Source organism: Podarcis melisellensis, assembly GCF_964234715.1.
Source record: "Podarcis melisellensis genome assembly, chromosome: 11".
In the NCBI taxonomy this organism is placed as follows: domain Eukaryota; kingdom Metazoa; phylum Chordata; class Lepidosauria; order Squamata; family Lacertidae; genus Podarcis; species Podarcis melisellensis.
The window spans coordinates 63,101,549-63,114,475 of NC_138543.1; the positions used below are offsets into that span (position 1 = coordinate 63,101,549).

General features: G+C 53.2%; 1 protein-coding gene across 1 annotated transcript in view; it reads right to left on the minus strand.

Moving 5' to 3' along the window:
• Positions 1 to 12,927, minus strand: part of NPR2 (natriuretic peptide receptor 2) — a 33,883-nt gene that overhangs the window by 8,157 nt on the left and 12,799 nt on the right. The window contains exons 2-10 of the mRNA XM_081929624.1: positions 11,883 to 12,085; positions 10,633 to 10,746; positions 5,158 to 5,293; positions 3,529 to 3,623; positions 3,151 to 3,277; positions 2,820 to 2,904; positions 1,352 to 1,472; positions 1,052 to 1,126; positions 853 to 930 (exon numbers count right to left, since the gene is read on the minus strand). Of these exons, the coding sequence (XP_081785750.1) occupies positions 853 to 930; positions 1,052 to 1,126; positions 1,352 to 1,472; positions 2,820 to 2,904; positions 3,151 to 3,277; positions 3,529 to 3,623; positions 5,158 to 5,293; positions 10,633 to 10,746; positions 11,883 to 12,085 (1,034 nt within the window). The remainder of the gene's footprint in view (positions 1 to 852; positions 931 to 1,051; positions 1,127 to 1,351; positions 1,473 to 2,819; positions 2,905 to 3,150; positions 3,278 to 3,528; positions 3,624 to 5,157; positions 5,294 to 10,632; positions 10,747 to 11,882; positions 12,086 to 12,927) is intronic.

Here is a 12,927-nt window from a genome sequence, read left to right on the forward strand (position 1 = left end):
TGAATATATATGCTATATGCTAATTTATGGAACCGATAGGTATCTAAAGCCATTTGCACATAATAAAATATGAATTTTATCAAAGTGTATCCAGGTTTTTTTCCTTTAAAAAAATTTGGGGCCCCCAAGAGAGTGGGGCCCTAAGCCTTAGCTTGTTTAGCTTACACGTCAATCCGGCACTACCAACCAAGAGGGCTTTAAAGAGGGATTTGACAAATTCCTTCAGGGGAGAGAGAGATCACTGGCTCTGAGCCAGGATGGTTGTGGTCGGCCTCTGAATGTGCCTGAATTCCAGTTGCTGGAGACCAAGGGAAGGGCGAGGGCCGCTCTTGTGCCCAGGTCCTCCTGGAGGGTTTCCCCCCATGGGAGGCATCTGGTTGGCCACTGGGAGGCTGGACCAGTTGGGCCCCCTTTGGCTCTTTGTGGGAACCTCCAGACCCAGAGGCAGTCTATCTCGATTGCTAGGTCCGTAAGGGTGAGAAGAGGCTGCTGAAACCGGGTGGGCCATTGGCCTCATCCAGCAGGACTCCCTCGGGAGGCTGTGGACCTCTCCTTCCTTGGAGCTTTTACAGAGGAGGATGGGTGACCATCTGTCCTGATGCTTGAGATTCCTGCACTGGAGGGGGTGGGGCTGGATGACCCCTGGGTCCCTTCTAAGGCTAGGATTCTGTGATTCTGTTCTTATGCTTAAAGACAGCTTGGTCCAAAAGAGGCAGGGGCAGCCCAGGCAACAAACATGCTCTCGGTGTGGTTCTGGGCTCAACACCTGCTGGAGCCAGGCTAGGCCCCCCAAGTCATCCCCCACTCCAGCTGGGCTTCTCCCCCCAACCCCACCCCATGGCAGGTACCTACGTGTTTCAGCTCGAAGAGGACCTGGCGTGTCAGCTCAATCCTCTTCTTGTTGACGTGCTTGATGGCCACAACGTTCCCCTGGCCGAGAAGAAGAGGGGTCAGAGGGAGAAAGGGGGAGGCGTGGGACCCCCACGTCACCGCTCCCCACAACCTGAGCCCCCAATAGATATGAAGGAGGGCCAAAAAGCAAGACACTCACCTTGAAGAGCCCGGTGTTGGCGAAAATCTGGTATTTGCCATGTGCTGTCATCAGGGAGCCGTAACTGGAGCCACGCTGGGGGCAGGGGGGGAGAGAAGACAGAGAGTCACCTGCCTGAATGGCAAAAGCTGGGCAGCTGTGTCTTTGTGTGTGCCAGCTGGGCAGCTGCCCAGGCCAGAGCAGGAGGGGGGAGATGGCTGCTGGAGAGGAAGGAAGAGCAGAGGAGGAGGGGGCTTGGAGGGCCCCATGGCAGTGGGGGGGGTGTCTCTGGGAAGACCATGGGGCTCCAACGGGACCCACCAGGGAGAGAGTGAGGCGGCTCCCAGCCCCCTTGTAGTAGCGCTCTGAGCTCCCGAACTGGAGCTCATCCCAGCGGATCCGCCACAGCATGCTGGCCAGCTCCTTCTCCAGCATCAGCTTCCTGGGGAGGAAGGGGGAGGAGTCAGACCAAGGTGAGCCCCGCCCACTGCAAATCCAGCCTCTCTTTTCCCCTCAAAGGAGCCCCACCCCACCCCAAAATGCCTCCTCCGGGAAGCCCACCAGGCTGCCACTGCACACATGGCTTGTCTCTCCTACTCAGAGGTAGACTGCTTTTCAGCATGGAGGCTCTGCTCAGGAGTCCTGTCTAACAAGTGCTAAAAGGCTTTGCAGCCAAACCCCAAATGCATGTTTTGCTAAAGCACAGGGTTAGTACACAGAGTGTCACCAAACTCCCTGGTGTGTGTGGCCGCTTCCTTCGCCTCCTTTGGTCGGGAATTCTGGAACAGACATGTGTCTGGGAGCTCCAGAAACACACACACCCTATTTTGACACTACCAACTTTTACTTTACTGTAACTTAGAAGTATTTTTCTGCCTATTTGCTGTCTTTGCTGCCTGCGTCGAAACGTAAGTAACCTTTTTTGGCTTATCTTACTAGAAACGTGCTTCATTCTCTGCAAAAGGGGAGAAGAGGGGGAAGGGCAGCAGAACACAATGAAAAGGTATCCCTAACCAATTCCTAAGATTCAATAAGTTGCCAAACATGGAAGTGTTTCTGCTTTTTGTCTTTCTCCCACACACGTGGGGTGGGTGGTTTAAATTTTAATCTACAGATTTAATCCTCACTCAGTCTCCCACAGTCCTGCTGTCTGCTCTGGAGTCCCAGGTGTGAGGCTGGGTTGGAATGACTCACAGAAGAAACAAAGGTGTGTTGCTGAGGCCTGGCTGTGGTTCCACAGTGGCCATTTTGAAAGCACTCTGTGCATGCTCCGGATCCCTCTGTGCTCTGCCATCTTTTCACATGTTCTGGGACTGGCAGGGCATTGGAGTGGACCAGTCGGTCTGGCCAGGCATACACTGAGGACTGGGAATAGAGACCGCTTGTCCTTGGAGAAGGTCACAGGGTGGGGTGGGGGGCATCCCTTGCCCAGACCAGGTCCAGAGCTACTGAGCCAGCTGGCATCAGCCAAGCAATGTTTAGAGTCCTGAGCAGCTGCAAGGGCTGGAGTGCGATTCACAGAATCACTCTGGGGCTCTGGTTCTCCCCCCCACTTGTGGCAGCTCCAGAATGCGGGGGGGGGGGAGTGCAGTGGAAACACTTGGCTGAGCCAAAGGATCTGAGCTAAGCCAGGTGGGCACGGAACCAAGCCGTGGCGTTTCAGCCCCACCTGTCAGGAGGGGGGGTCCTTGCCACCCCTTGACAGCAGACGGCGCTTTGCCTGAGCACCTTGGGTCTCCCTCGCTCCCACCGCCCAGCTTCATGGGCGCCTCACCTGGGGCTCACTCACCTGAAGATCAGGAAGCTGGAGACTCCAAACATGAGGAAGGTGAGTCCTGCGCCCAGTGCCACAATGGCCAGCGTGTTGAGGGGACCTGCAAGGACAGTGGCAGAGTGGCACCAGGGGGCAGGATCCTGGCATACCTGGCCAGAATAGCCTCAGGAGGAGATCTGCTTTGGCCAGCTGGACTCACTGAAACATAGGGGGAGGGGCAACGCTGCCTATCTGGGGGGTGGCAATAGGGGCAGCAAAGGAAGGTGAGAGGTGACCGTCCCCCACCCTCAGGCTTGGGGTGCAATGAGCTGGGTGGGCCAACCCTCGGGGGACCAGATGCACCCACTTTTGTCACAGGAGGGGTCGTCCATGTCAAAGCAGGGGGGGTTGTCCAGTGGCGGTGCCCCCTTCACCCAGGGGATGGCTCCCAGCCAGTTCATCTGCTTCTCTGCTCCCACATAGTGCCCCACTACCTGTGGGGAGAGGGGGAAGAGTTTGGCTCATGTGGGCAGAGGGTCCCTGCCACGCTCCAACACACCCATGTGGGCACCCAGCCCCCTCTCGCCCTGGGGCAGCCCCAAGGGCAGGCATTCCAAACTGAGGACCAGATCCAGCCCTTCTTCTCCCCAGCGGACTCCTCCCTGGCGCCTGTTTGGTTTGCCCTCCATCCCCGACCCACTCTGGGGTCACCCTCTCCACACTGCTTGTTTGCTCCCACTCACACCTGGAATTTGCCACTCTCCACGTCTGCCATGGCCCACAGGTTGAAGTCTGTATCACGGTCATTGTTGTCATCCATGCTGACTGTCCCAGTGACCCCTGTGGGCAGAAGGAGGGCAGGAAAGAGAGGAGGCTATATGTGGGGAGCAGTCAAACACAACTATGCACAAGTGCTAGCTCGTGCAGAAAAGGGTTAAGATCATAGAGCTGTGTTCCTAGACTCAGGTGGGTCACGCCCCCTTTTCACTGGAGAGAGAAAGTGAAGCCTTCTCTTCCTGTCCCTCACATTCTCTTCTCGCCATGTAACCTAGTGCTCTAAGATTAGAGCATGTATTTGAAGCCATCTGTATTTCTTAACCAAGACTTTTCTACCTGCGTTCTTCTTGTTGCTGCCTGGAATAATGCACAAATCAGACCTTGGAATTTGTAAGTAACACACTGGAAAGTGTGTAAAGCCCCGTGTTTTGAATCCAGGTATCCAGCTGATTTTTTGAAATTTCCCCTACAGACATGGGTCACGGTGATCTATTTTCTTACCAGAATAAGAGTGTAAGGAGATCCTGCTGAATCAAGCCAAGGGGGCCCATACCATCCAGACCCTGTTCTCACAATGGCCAACCTGATGCCCCATGGGACTCTCCTTTCTTGGAGGTTTCCAGGCAGAGGCTGGATGGCCATCTGACAAGGATGCTTTCTTTGTGATCCCTGCATTGCATGGGGTTAGTCTAAATGACCCTCTGGGTCCCCTCCAGCTCTCCCGTTCTACGCTTCCATTCCTGTGGCTTCCAGGAACCAGTGTTCAGAAGCACAGCAGCCTCTGATCATGGAGGCAGAGCAGAGTCGCCTTGCTTGACCCCCATCGCTGCTCATGAAACATGGCGGGCGAGGAGGAGGAGGAAGAGATGGCCTCCTGCCTTGTCATCTGTGGGATGTAATCCACTGGGAGCAGTCAAGCACAACATTCCTTGAAATGCTAGAGAAGACATGTAAGGGAATGTTTGGTCCAGCCAGTCAAAACTTCCTTTTCCTCCTGGCTGGAGCATCCTTCCTTTTGCATGTGATAGAAGGGGAGCGTGACCTCACCTGTCCAGGTAACAAAAGGACGAGTCATGCAGCACACCTCCCTGTTTCCTCTTTCGTCCTGCGAACTTCCTGGACTGCTACCTGCAGCCACTAAGGTAAATCTCCCTTATGGGGTAAACCTGTTTGTATGTAACTTTAAGCCTCAAGCCTGCCTTCAGGGATCACACTCTGCTCTGCCTGATCAAGAGTAAACTTTCTTTTTGTTGCTTATGAATAAGACTGTGGTGTCCTTATTCTTTCAGGAAGGATTCAAGGGGTCTTACCAGGAAAATATTAGGACACATTTCAATCTGGACAAGCCAGACTGAATTGAGTATTGTCTTAAGGAACTCACATGAGTTTGCAACAAGTTTTCTGCTGTGTAAAGAGCAATGCATTAATAAGCAATATATCCTCTCCTGCTACCCTGAACATTCCCACATCCTCATGCTCTGGGGACCCATTCCAAGCGTGACAGCCCGCCCCTGCCTGCCTTGTCCTCGCTCAGGCCAGCTGCCAGCTGCCTCCCACAGCCCCCCACCTGCCCCGCCGGCCTCCAGCGCCCAGTTACCCTGGAACTTGCGCCCTTTCATCTTCTCCAAGATGCGGCTGGTGTTGCGCTTGGTGCCGCCCTCTTGCAGCGTCTCGTTCAGGGCCATGGCGTAGAGGAGGAGCCCGTCGTGGAAGCAGCCGGCCACAAGGTTCTTCTACCATGGGGGGGGACAGAGAGAAAGGTGTGACCTTACCTGTGCAGGTAACAAAAGAAAACCTCCCTCTTTTCCGTCTTCCTTTTGTCGTGTGAACTGCAGTGACTGCCAGACTGCAGTCACTGGGATTAACCCTGTATATGGGGTAGATCCATATATATACACTTTGTAACTAAGTCTGCCTTCAGGGATCCATCTGTGCACTGATAATGTGAGTAAACTTCTTTTATATACTTTACACAAGATTATGGTGTGTTTATTCTTTTAAGAGGGATCTAAGGGAACTTACCAGGAACCTAATCGTGAGAGGCTTACACAAGCCTGCAACCAGCTACCCCCTGTGCGTTTAAAAGGGGAATGTGAAACTCTGCTAAGCAAAGGAACTTGCTAGCCCAAGTTAGGAAGGATGTTAATAAACAATATATCCTCTCACGCCTCCCTGAACATTCCCACAGCCTTGTCAGAGGCCCAGCCCCTGGGACTCCGCTGTGGATCTGGAGGAGCCTTCTCCAGCCTCCATCCCTCTCAGGTCCTGGGGGTCAAGGGGACCAGCACCCAAGGGACAGAGCAGCTCTCTCCTTATGCCCTCACCGTTGGCCAAGTTCAGAAGATGTTGCAGGAATGTCCCACGGAAGGAATCCCCCTTCCTTCAGGCACAGGGACTTCCTCTCAGGCCTCCCAGTTCCACTCCCCTTCCACCCCAACCAAAATGTCCATTTTTACAGAGAGGAAGGGCTGCACTTTGGAATCCATATCTGTGATTCCTGCATTGCAGGCAGTTGGACGTGAAGATGACATTTTGGGTCCCTTCCAGCTCTGCCACTCTGTGGTTTCAGCAAATGGCCCCCGAGGAAGAACCTTCCTTCCCCTCCAGATTCCCACCACACCCTCTTTGCAGTGTTCAAAATTAGCCAGGAGCATTTTGCACCCGGCTCTCTGCCACTTGCGACCAAGTGAAGATGCCCGGGTGCCAGGAGGGCGCCTGACGTCTCCACCATCTGCAGGCCTGGGGATCCTTGGTTCTGGACTGCTTTCATACACTAATACTCTCCTGCAGGAATAGGCCAGGATATATGTGGACTGTCCCTCAAAGTGACTTTTCTTCTTGAAGTTCTCAAAATTCTTAACCTAGCTCAGGGTGGTCATCTGAACTAGCCAGATGTTTAACTGATAATCAATCAGTCAGTCCATCATCTGAAAAATAAGACTTTAGTGCCATCTTGCCCCAAAATGACAACCAGATATTCCATTTTGGTGACCGTAACCCTGGTTTAAGGAACCATTTGACACCTAGCTTATATATCTGAGTTTGTAACACAGCCTCTTTGTATAGCTGATGGCATCCCACTTTTCTTCCTCTGACTCCTCTTAGCCTCCCTATTTATTTCTCACCTTGCCTTCCTCCTCCCAGAACCCCATGGCTGCAGCAATGGGCAGGGGGTGTCCCCATGCTCTCCTCACAACCACCCTGCCAGGTCACGGGCCACGCAGCAAGCTCCCTGGCAGAGCAGGGGACCTGAACAGGGTCCCTCTGAGGACCCCCCCTTGGATTCTGACTTGATTCTCAGGAATTCCCTGGGGAGGCAGGCGGGGGAGGGAGGGGGGAGAGGAAGCCTGGAAATAGGAACACCAATGCGGGGGGGGGGGACAGCTTCCTGTCCGCAAAGATGGGTGCAGATGGGCCTTGCTTGGGCTGAGCTCCGAGGTCTCCCCTCCAGGCACACACCTTGGGGAGGAGAGCTTCCGTTCCTCCCCAAACATCTTCCGGGGACAGGGAGGGAAAGACTCAGCTCCTCACCCCAAGAACGGTGGGCTTTGTGTCCCTCTCCATCTTCCAAGGCAGGCGGGAGAAAGAGGCTCTCCAGACTGGACCTCTCTGCAGCTGATCTTTATCAAGCTTGCAACATCCTGTCCCAGATCAGGACTCTCGTCATCGCCTCCCCCACCACAAGAGCAGGAGAGGAGGCTGCTGGATCTGACCAGCGGCCCATCTAGCTCAGCATCCTGTTTTCACAGGGGCGGAAAAGCAGCAAGCAGGATTGAGGCCCGAGAGCAGCCCTCTCCTCTCCTGGGGTTTCCAGCAATGGGCGTTCGGAAGCATTGCAGCCTCTGATTCTGGAGGCAGGCAGAGCCATCAGGACCAGCAGCCCAACACTTGGCACCCATTGCCACTCATGGGAAAACAGAGGAGGAGGAGCACACACCCACAAGCCCATTCACAGCCAGCTGTTCCCCTTTTCTCTTTCCAGTCACATGCTGGGAAGGCTCCCAGAGCTACCAGCCAATCACCTATCCCGCACAAGCTGTGAGATGCATATACCATATTCTTTGCTCCATAAGACGCACCAGACCATAAGACGCACATAGTTTTTGGAGGAGGAAAACAAGAAAAAAAATATTCTGAATCTCAGTAGCCAGAACAACAAGAGGGATCGCTGTGCAGTGAAAGCAGTGATCCCTCTTGCTGTTCTGGCTTCTGGGATAGCTGTGCAGCCTGCATTCGCTCCATAAGACGCACACACATTTCCCCTTGCTTTTTAGGAGGGGGAAAGTGAATCTTATAGAGCAAAAAAATATGGTAAATGTAACAACAACAACAACAACATTCATCCTGGTACATGAATGGACAGGGAGAGGGAAGGGCTGCCCACCCCAGGACCCCTTTGCAAGGCATAGAAAGTGTGGCCAAAGGGGGCAGACCTTGCTTCAATTCACCCCCCATCTCAGGGACTCAGGGACCCCCAGCCAGCCAGCCGGTGACTTTCCTCCTGCGCACAGGAAGAAACAACACAAAGATTCCGGGAGGAGCATCTCTGAGGGAGAGCTGAGTTCTGGGTTTCCCAGGAGGGCAGGCAGGCAGGCAGAAAGCCCCCACCTCCCCACACTGTGCTGAGTTACAGAAACACCTCTCATCTTGTCCTGCTTCCTTCTTTCTAAACCTAAAAGCCCAAAACTCTTTTAGCTTTTCCTTGTTGGGAAGTAACTCACATCTTCGTCTCCCAATTATTTTTGTTGGTTCGGAATTTCCATTGGAGATAAATTCCTTAAGCCATACTGACTCGGGGAACACCCTCAAGAAGCACTGATAACATAGCAATATTAATAACGTGATTTTTTTAAAAAATTAAGGATATCAATTCCTGCATTGCAGGGGGCTGGACTAGATGACCCCGGTGTCCCTTCCAACTATACAATTCTATTAAACTATGAATGCAGGCATCCCCAGAAACTGACGGGTCACGCTGGCCAGCAAGAACAGAGGAAGACCTTTGCCCCCTTTTGCTACACGGAGAGCTCCTTGAGAGCAGGTTCTGCCGCTGACCACAAGGGCGGACTCTGCTCTTCCTGCAGATTTGTCACAGGGAGCCGGATCACTGCAGCTGCCCACCTCACCCCCAGAGCCTTCCTTTCTCTGACATTTCCAAGATGCCTGTCGATTTGGGGAAGGGGCTCTGAGCCCCAAGTACTTGAGCTCCCCAGACTTGGCTGGATGAGCCCTTTGCAGCACACGGGACCTCAGTCGGTGGGTCAGAAGCCACGGGGGGCTTGCGAGGGCATCCCAGGTGGAGCAAGGCTGTTGCCAGTCTGAGGCCTGGGACAGGAGTCGGGTTAAAATAAAATGACAGAGCAGCTGGTCCAGTTGCATATGATGGCTTGGGGGCGCAGCCGACGTAGCTGTAGGGAGGACTGTGTTCCCCCTGCCACCCTCTACATGGGCCTGGCTGTTACTGCCATGTGGGACTCCAGCTAAGGCCACAGATGGAATCTGGGCTGGGACACATTCTCCTATTTGTGGCATTTCCAGTCAAAATCACAAATACATGATTGCCAGACAGGCACACGAGGGTCTAGCACTCATAGAGTTCCTGAATCAATATAGAAGGGGCTGTTTGAGGTTACTTCCTTAATGCTTTTGCAGAAATTTCTAACAGAGGAGATAATCTTATCTACTTCCTCCCTGCCTGAGCGCGCGCGCGCTCTCTCTCTCTCTCTCTCTCTCTCTCTCTCTCTCTCTCTCTCTCTCCTTTCAAGCCAGCAATGTGAGTAGATGTACATGCCTGGGTTCCAATCAAAACCCAGACTCCATTTTGGAAACTAAGTTTGTATTTTGTAACATAGCAGTATTTTCACCTGCATACGACTTTGATGTATTTGCTGCCTGCATTGAAATGTAAGTAAACCTTATAAGTTTATCTTACTAAAATGTGTGGTTCATTCTTAGCAACAAGGACAAAGAAAAGGGAAGGTCAGTAGACCACAAATAAACAAGGATAATTGCCTAATTCATAGCTTCCGCTAAGCTGCAACAGCACGTAAGTGTTTATACTCTGCCAAAAGGGCTTCACAGCCTGTTTTGCTCTCCTATTTCTCCTACACATGTGGGGCAGGAGGTTTAAGTTTTAATTTACAGAGAGAAAGAGAGAGATTGCTCAGCACCACTGATTTTCAGAGTCTTTTCAGCCTTTCAGCTCAGAACCAGTGCAAAAATCCCTTAGCAATAATACTAACGGAACAATGGAATTATCACTTTAGCATTGATACTGTATAAATCAAGCTTGAATGTGGAAAAGGGGATCCCTTGGTGCAGGCTGGATCTCAGGTCTGGACCAGTTGAAGATCCCCAGGAGAACACGTCATTTTAAATGACATCATTTGGCTTTCCATTCACTTTTCTGTCTGTTTGCATTTTATTTTGCTGTCAAATCGCTTTGGGACATTTCTTTTTTTGCATAAGAAGACTAACCCATTCTAAAAATACAGTAATAATGCTTGGGGGCATTACGCTACATGGTCCCATCTGCTACCTTTGCCCCCTTGACTGGCTCCCCCCTGTCTCTGAAGGCCCATTATCAGCATCTTGGCTGGGGAACATTTAGCTCACCCTCCCTGGAGGGACCAGATGCTTCTCAGCTCCTGGGGGGTCCCTCCCAGAAATCCCTTTCACGGCTGCCCTGTGACCCTTTCGATGCTAAGTGGCGCCTGACTGGTCCTTCTGCCACAGACGCTGGAGCCAGCCTCTGCTGCCTCTGCTGCCTGCCCAAAAATGCTGCCCAGCGCAAGCTGTAAGGAAGACCCCCCCCCAAACCCACAGCGCCCTCTTTCTCCTCATCTTTGGCTCCCCGTTTGGAGCATCTCCCCTCAGCCTGGCAAAGGCCCTCACCTCAAAGCCCAGGCCACGGGGAGTGCCTGCCTGCCTGCTCCCTGCTCTGAAGCCAGTCCCTCTGTGCCCCCCTCCAGCAGCCCCCAAGCTCAGCCCCCTGGCCAGGGGGAAAGCCTCTGGCCCCACAGTGTGGGCTTGTCTCTCCTCCAGAGGGGGAGCTGGGGGGACGGGGACTTACCAGCGAGTCATTGAGCTCCACGTTGGACTCCCTCCGGGCACGAAGGATCAGCTGGCTCTGGAAACTCTGGTATTCTGGGTTCTGGGGCTCATGGTAGGTGATCACCAGCACCGTCTGCAAGAGAGGCAAGGGGATGTGAATGGCGGAGTTGGAAGGGACCCCAAGGGTCATCTAGTCCAGCCCCCTGTGATGCAGGAATGGCAGCTAAAGCATCCATGATGGATGGCCACCCAACCTCTGGCACCCAGTCACCCTATACAGAGGCGCCCATGAGGAGTCAGCACACAAGGCCTAAACCGTGGGGGGGGGGCCACGTGGCCCTGCCAGCTCCAGCTCCAGGCCAGGCCCTCCTCCCATCTCTCAGCTCCTTAGGCAAACTGGCCCCCGGCTGCCTTCTCAGCCTCAGTGAAGGTGCCCAACTGAACCTGACCAGCCGAAAGTACCTGCAGTCTGGGGTTACTCAAAGGGGGGCCAGGGTGGACCAGTCTTCTTAACTCACCCCAAAAGCTCTGCCCAAAATTGCAGATACTGAAGAAATGAGCCTATGCTGCCAATTCTCGTTATAGACCAGTATGAAGTAGGCAGCACATGAGCGGCACACAAAAGACTACCAAACCATCTACGTTCTCTGTCTTATATTAATAATCCAAAAATTGAGAGAACAAGGTACAGAGTGTCGGTGATGTTACGTCTGCGTTGACAGCGGCATTGAATCATTGATATCTAACCCATGAGCATAACATCGCTGACACTTGGTTTGATCAAACCTACCTTTGTTGATATCTACAGGAGCCTGGCTAAAGGAACTTTAAAGACTGAATCTTCCTTTTGGACACAATTTGAATGAGTTTTCTGTTTGTGGCTTTTGTAGCAGATTTTGTACCTTGTTCTCTCAATTTTTGGATTATTAATATAAGATTTAGAACGCAGAATGGTTTGGTAGTGTTTTGTGTGCTATGTGCTGCTTACTTCATACTGGTCCAAAATTGCAGATTGGCAGCAGAAGACAGCTGGCCTTGCTTAAAGCCCCAAGAGGAGAGCCCTCTGTGCCTGCTCAGAGGTACTCTTGTCTTTAAGATTAAGTCATATCATCTGATGCACCCATTGGACTCCCTCCTGAGCAGGCCCTGAAGCCCCAGGACTAGCTTTCATCATGGTCTCCATCTTCTTGTTGGACTAGATGATCCTCAGGGTGTCCCTTCCAACTCTATGATTATTTGGTCCCCCCCCCCCCCCGCTGCTGGACTTACTCGGAAGGCCTCCTGGAGGCCTCCTGGGTCCTGGCCCTCCTTGCTCTGCCAGGGCTTGCCCGCCTCCCGGTTGCCCTCGGCTCGCAGGCTCTCTCCAAAGACGTCCACGTAGAAGAAGACGTAGTCTCCCAGGGTCATGCTCTCGTAATGCGCCAGGCGCAGGATCTGGTGCAGCATCTCCAGCGGCCCACAGATGTAGATGACTGAGGGAGGAAGAGCACAGAGGGAGGGGGCTCAGGCAGAGGCAGGGGGAGCCCTGGCCCCAGGAGACGCCCCCAAAACAGGCGCAGGCAGGATGGACACCTGGAGACTGCTGGGATGCTGCCGGGGAGACGGGGGCATCAGGCAGGCCCCCAGCTGGCTCCAGCCACTGGCCGGCAGCCGGACGATGACCGGTCTCCCTTGGAACAGCTTCAGTCAGCGACACGAGCCTCAGATACGTTTAGAGCCCCGTGCATAAATCTTCTCACAGCAGAAGTGGCGGACAGAGAAATGTGTAAGCATATTTACAGCATTTATTCAGCATAGTTCAGGCACAAAGGAAAAGCATGTCTGCTTCCCTTCGTCTCCAGCAAAACAGCTAAAAGCAAAAGCAACAAACAAAAGTTCCCAGCAGACTGTGCTGGAAGTAAACAGGCATGTGACACACAGCAGTCATGCCTATTCCTTTTTAAGATGGAATGAAATGACCGTATATCCTAACAGAGACAAGCCCTCTCTTCCCAAAGAGGGACACAGGCAGAAGGAACAAAGGCACACGTCAGCAGGTGAGAGTGACCCTGCCAGCCTTGAAAAGGAGGAAAGGATTAAAGCAGGGGTAGGCAAGCTAAGGCCCATGGGCCACAAGCGGCCCACGGGGGTCATTTAACTGGCCCACGAGCCCCCCCCCAAACCAAGCCACCCGCTTGGCGAGTCCCCACACGCTGCGCTAAACCGGCGCAGCATGGTGCAAGGACTCACTTCCGTGATGCCGGAAATCACATCTATGTGGATGCAGACACCGAAAATCACAGGCACGCACACAATCTGGCCCATGGAGGGATCT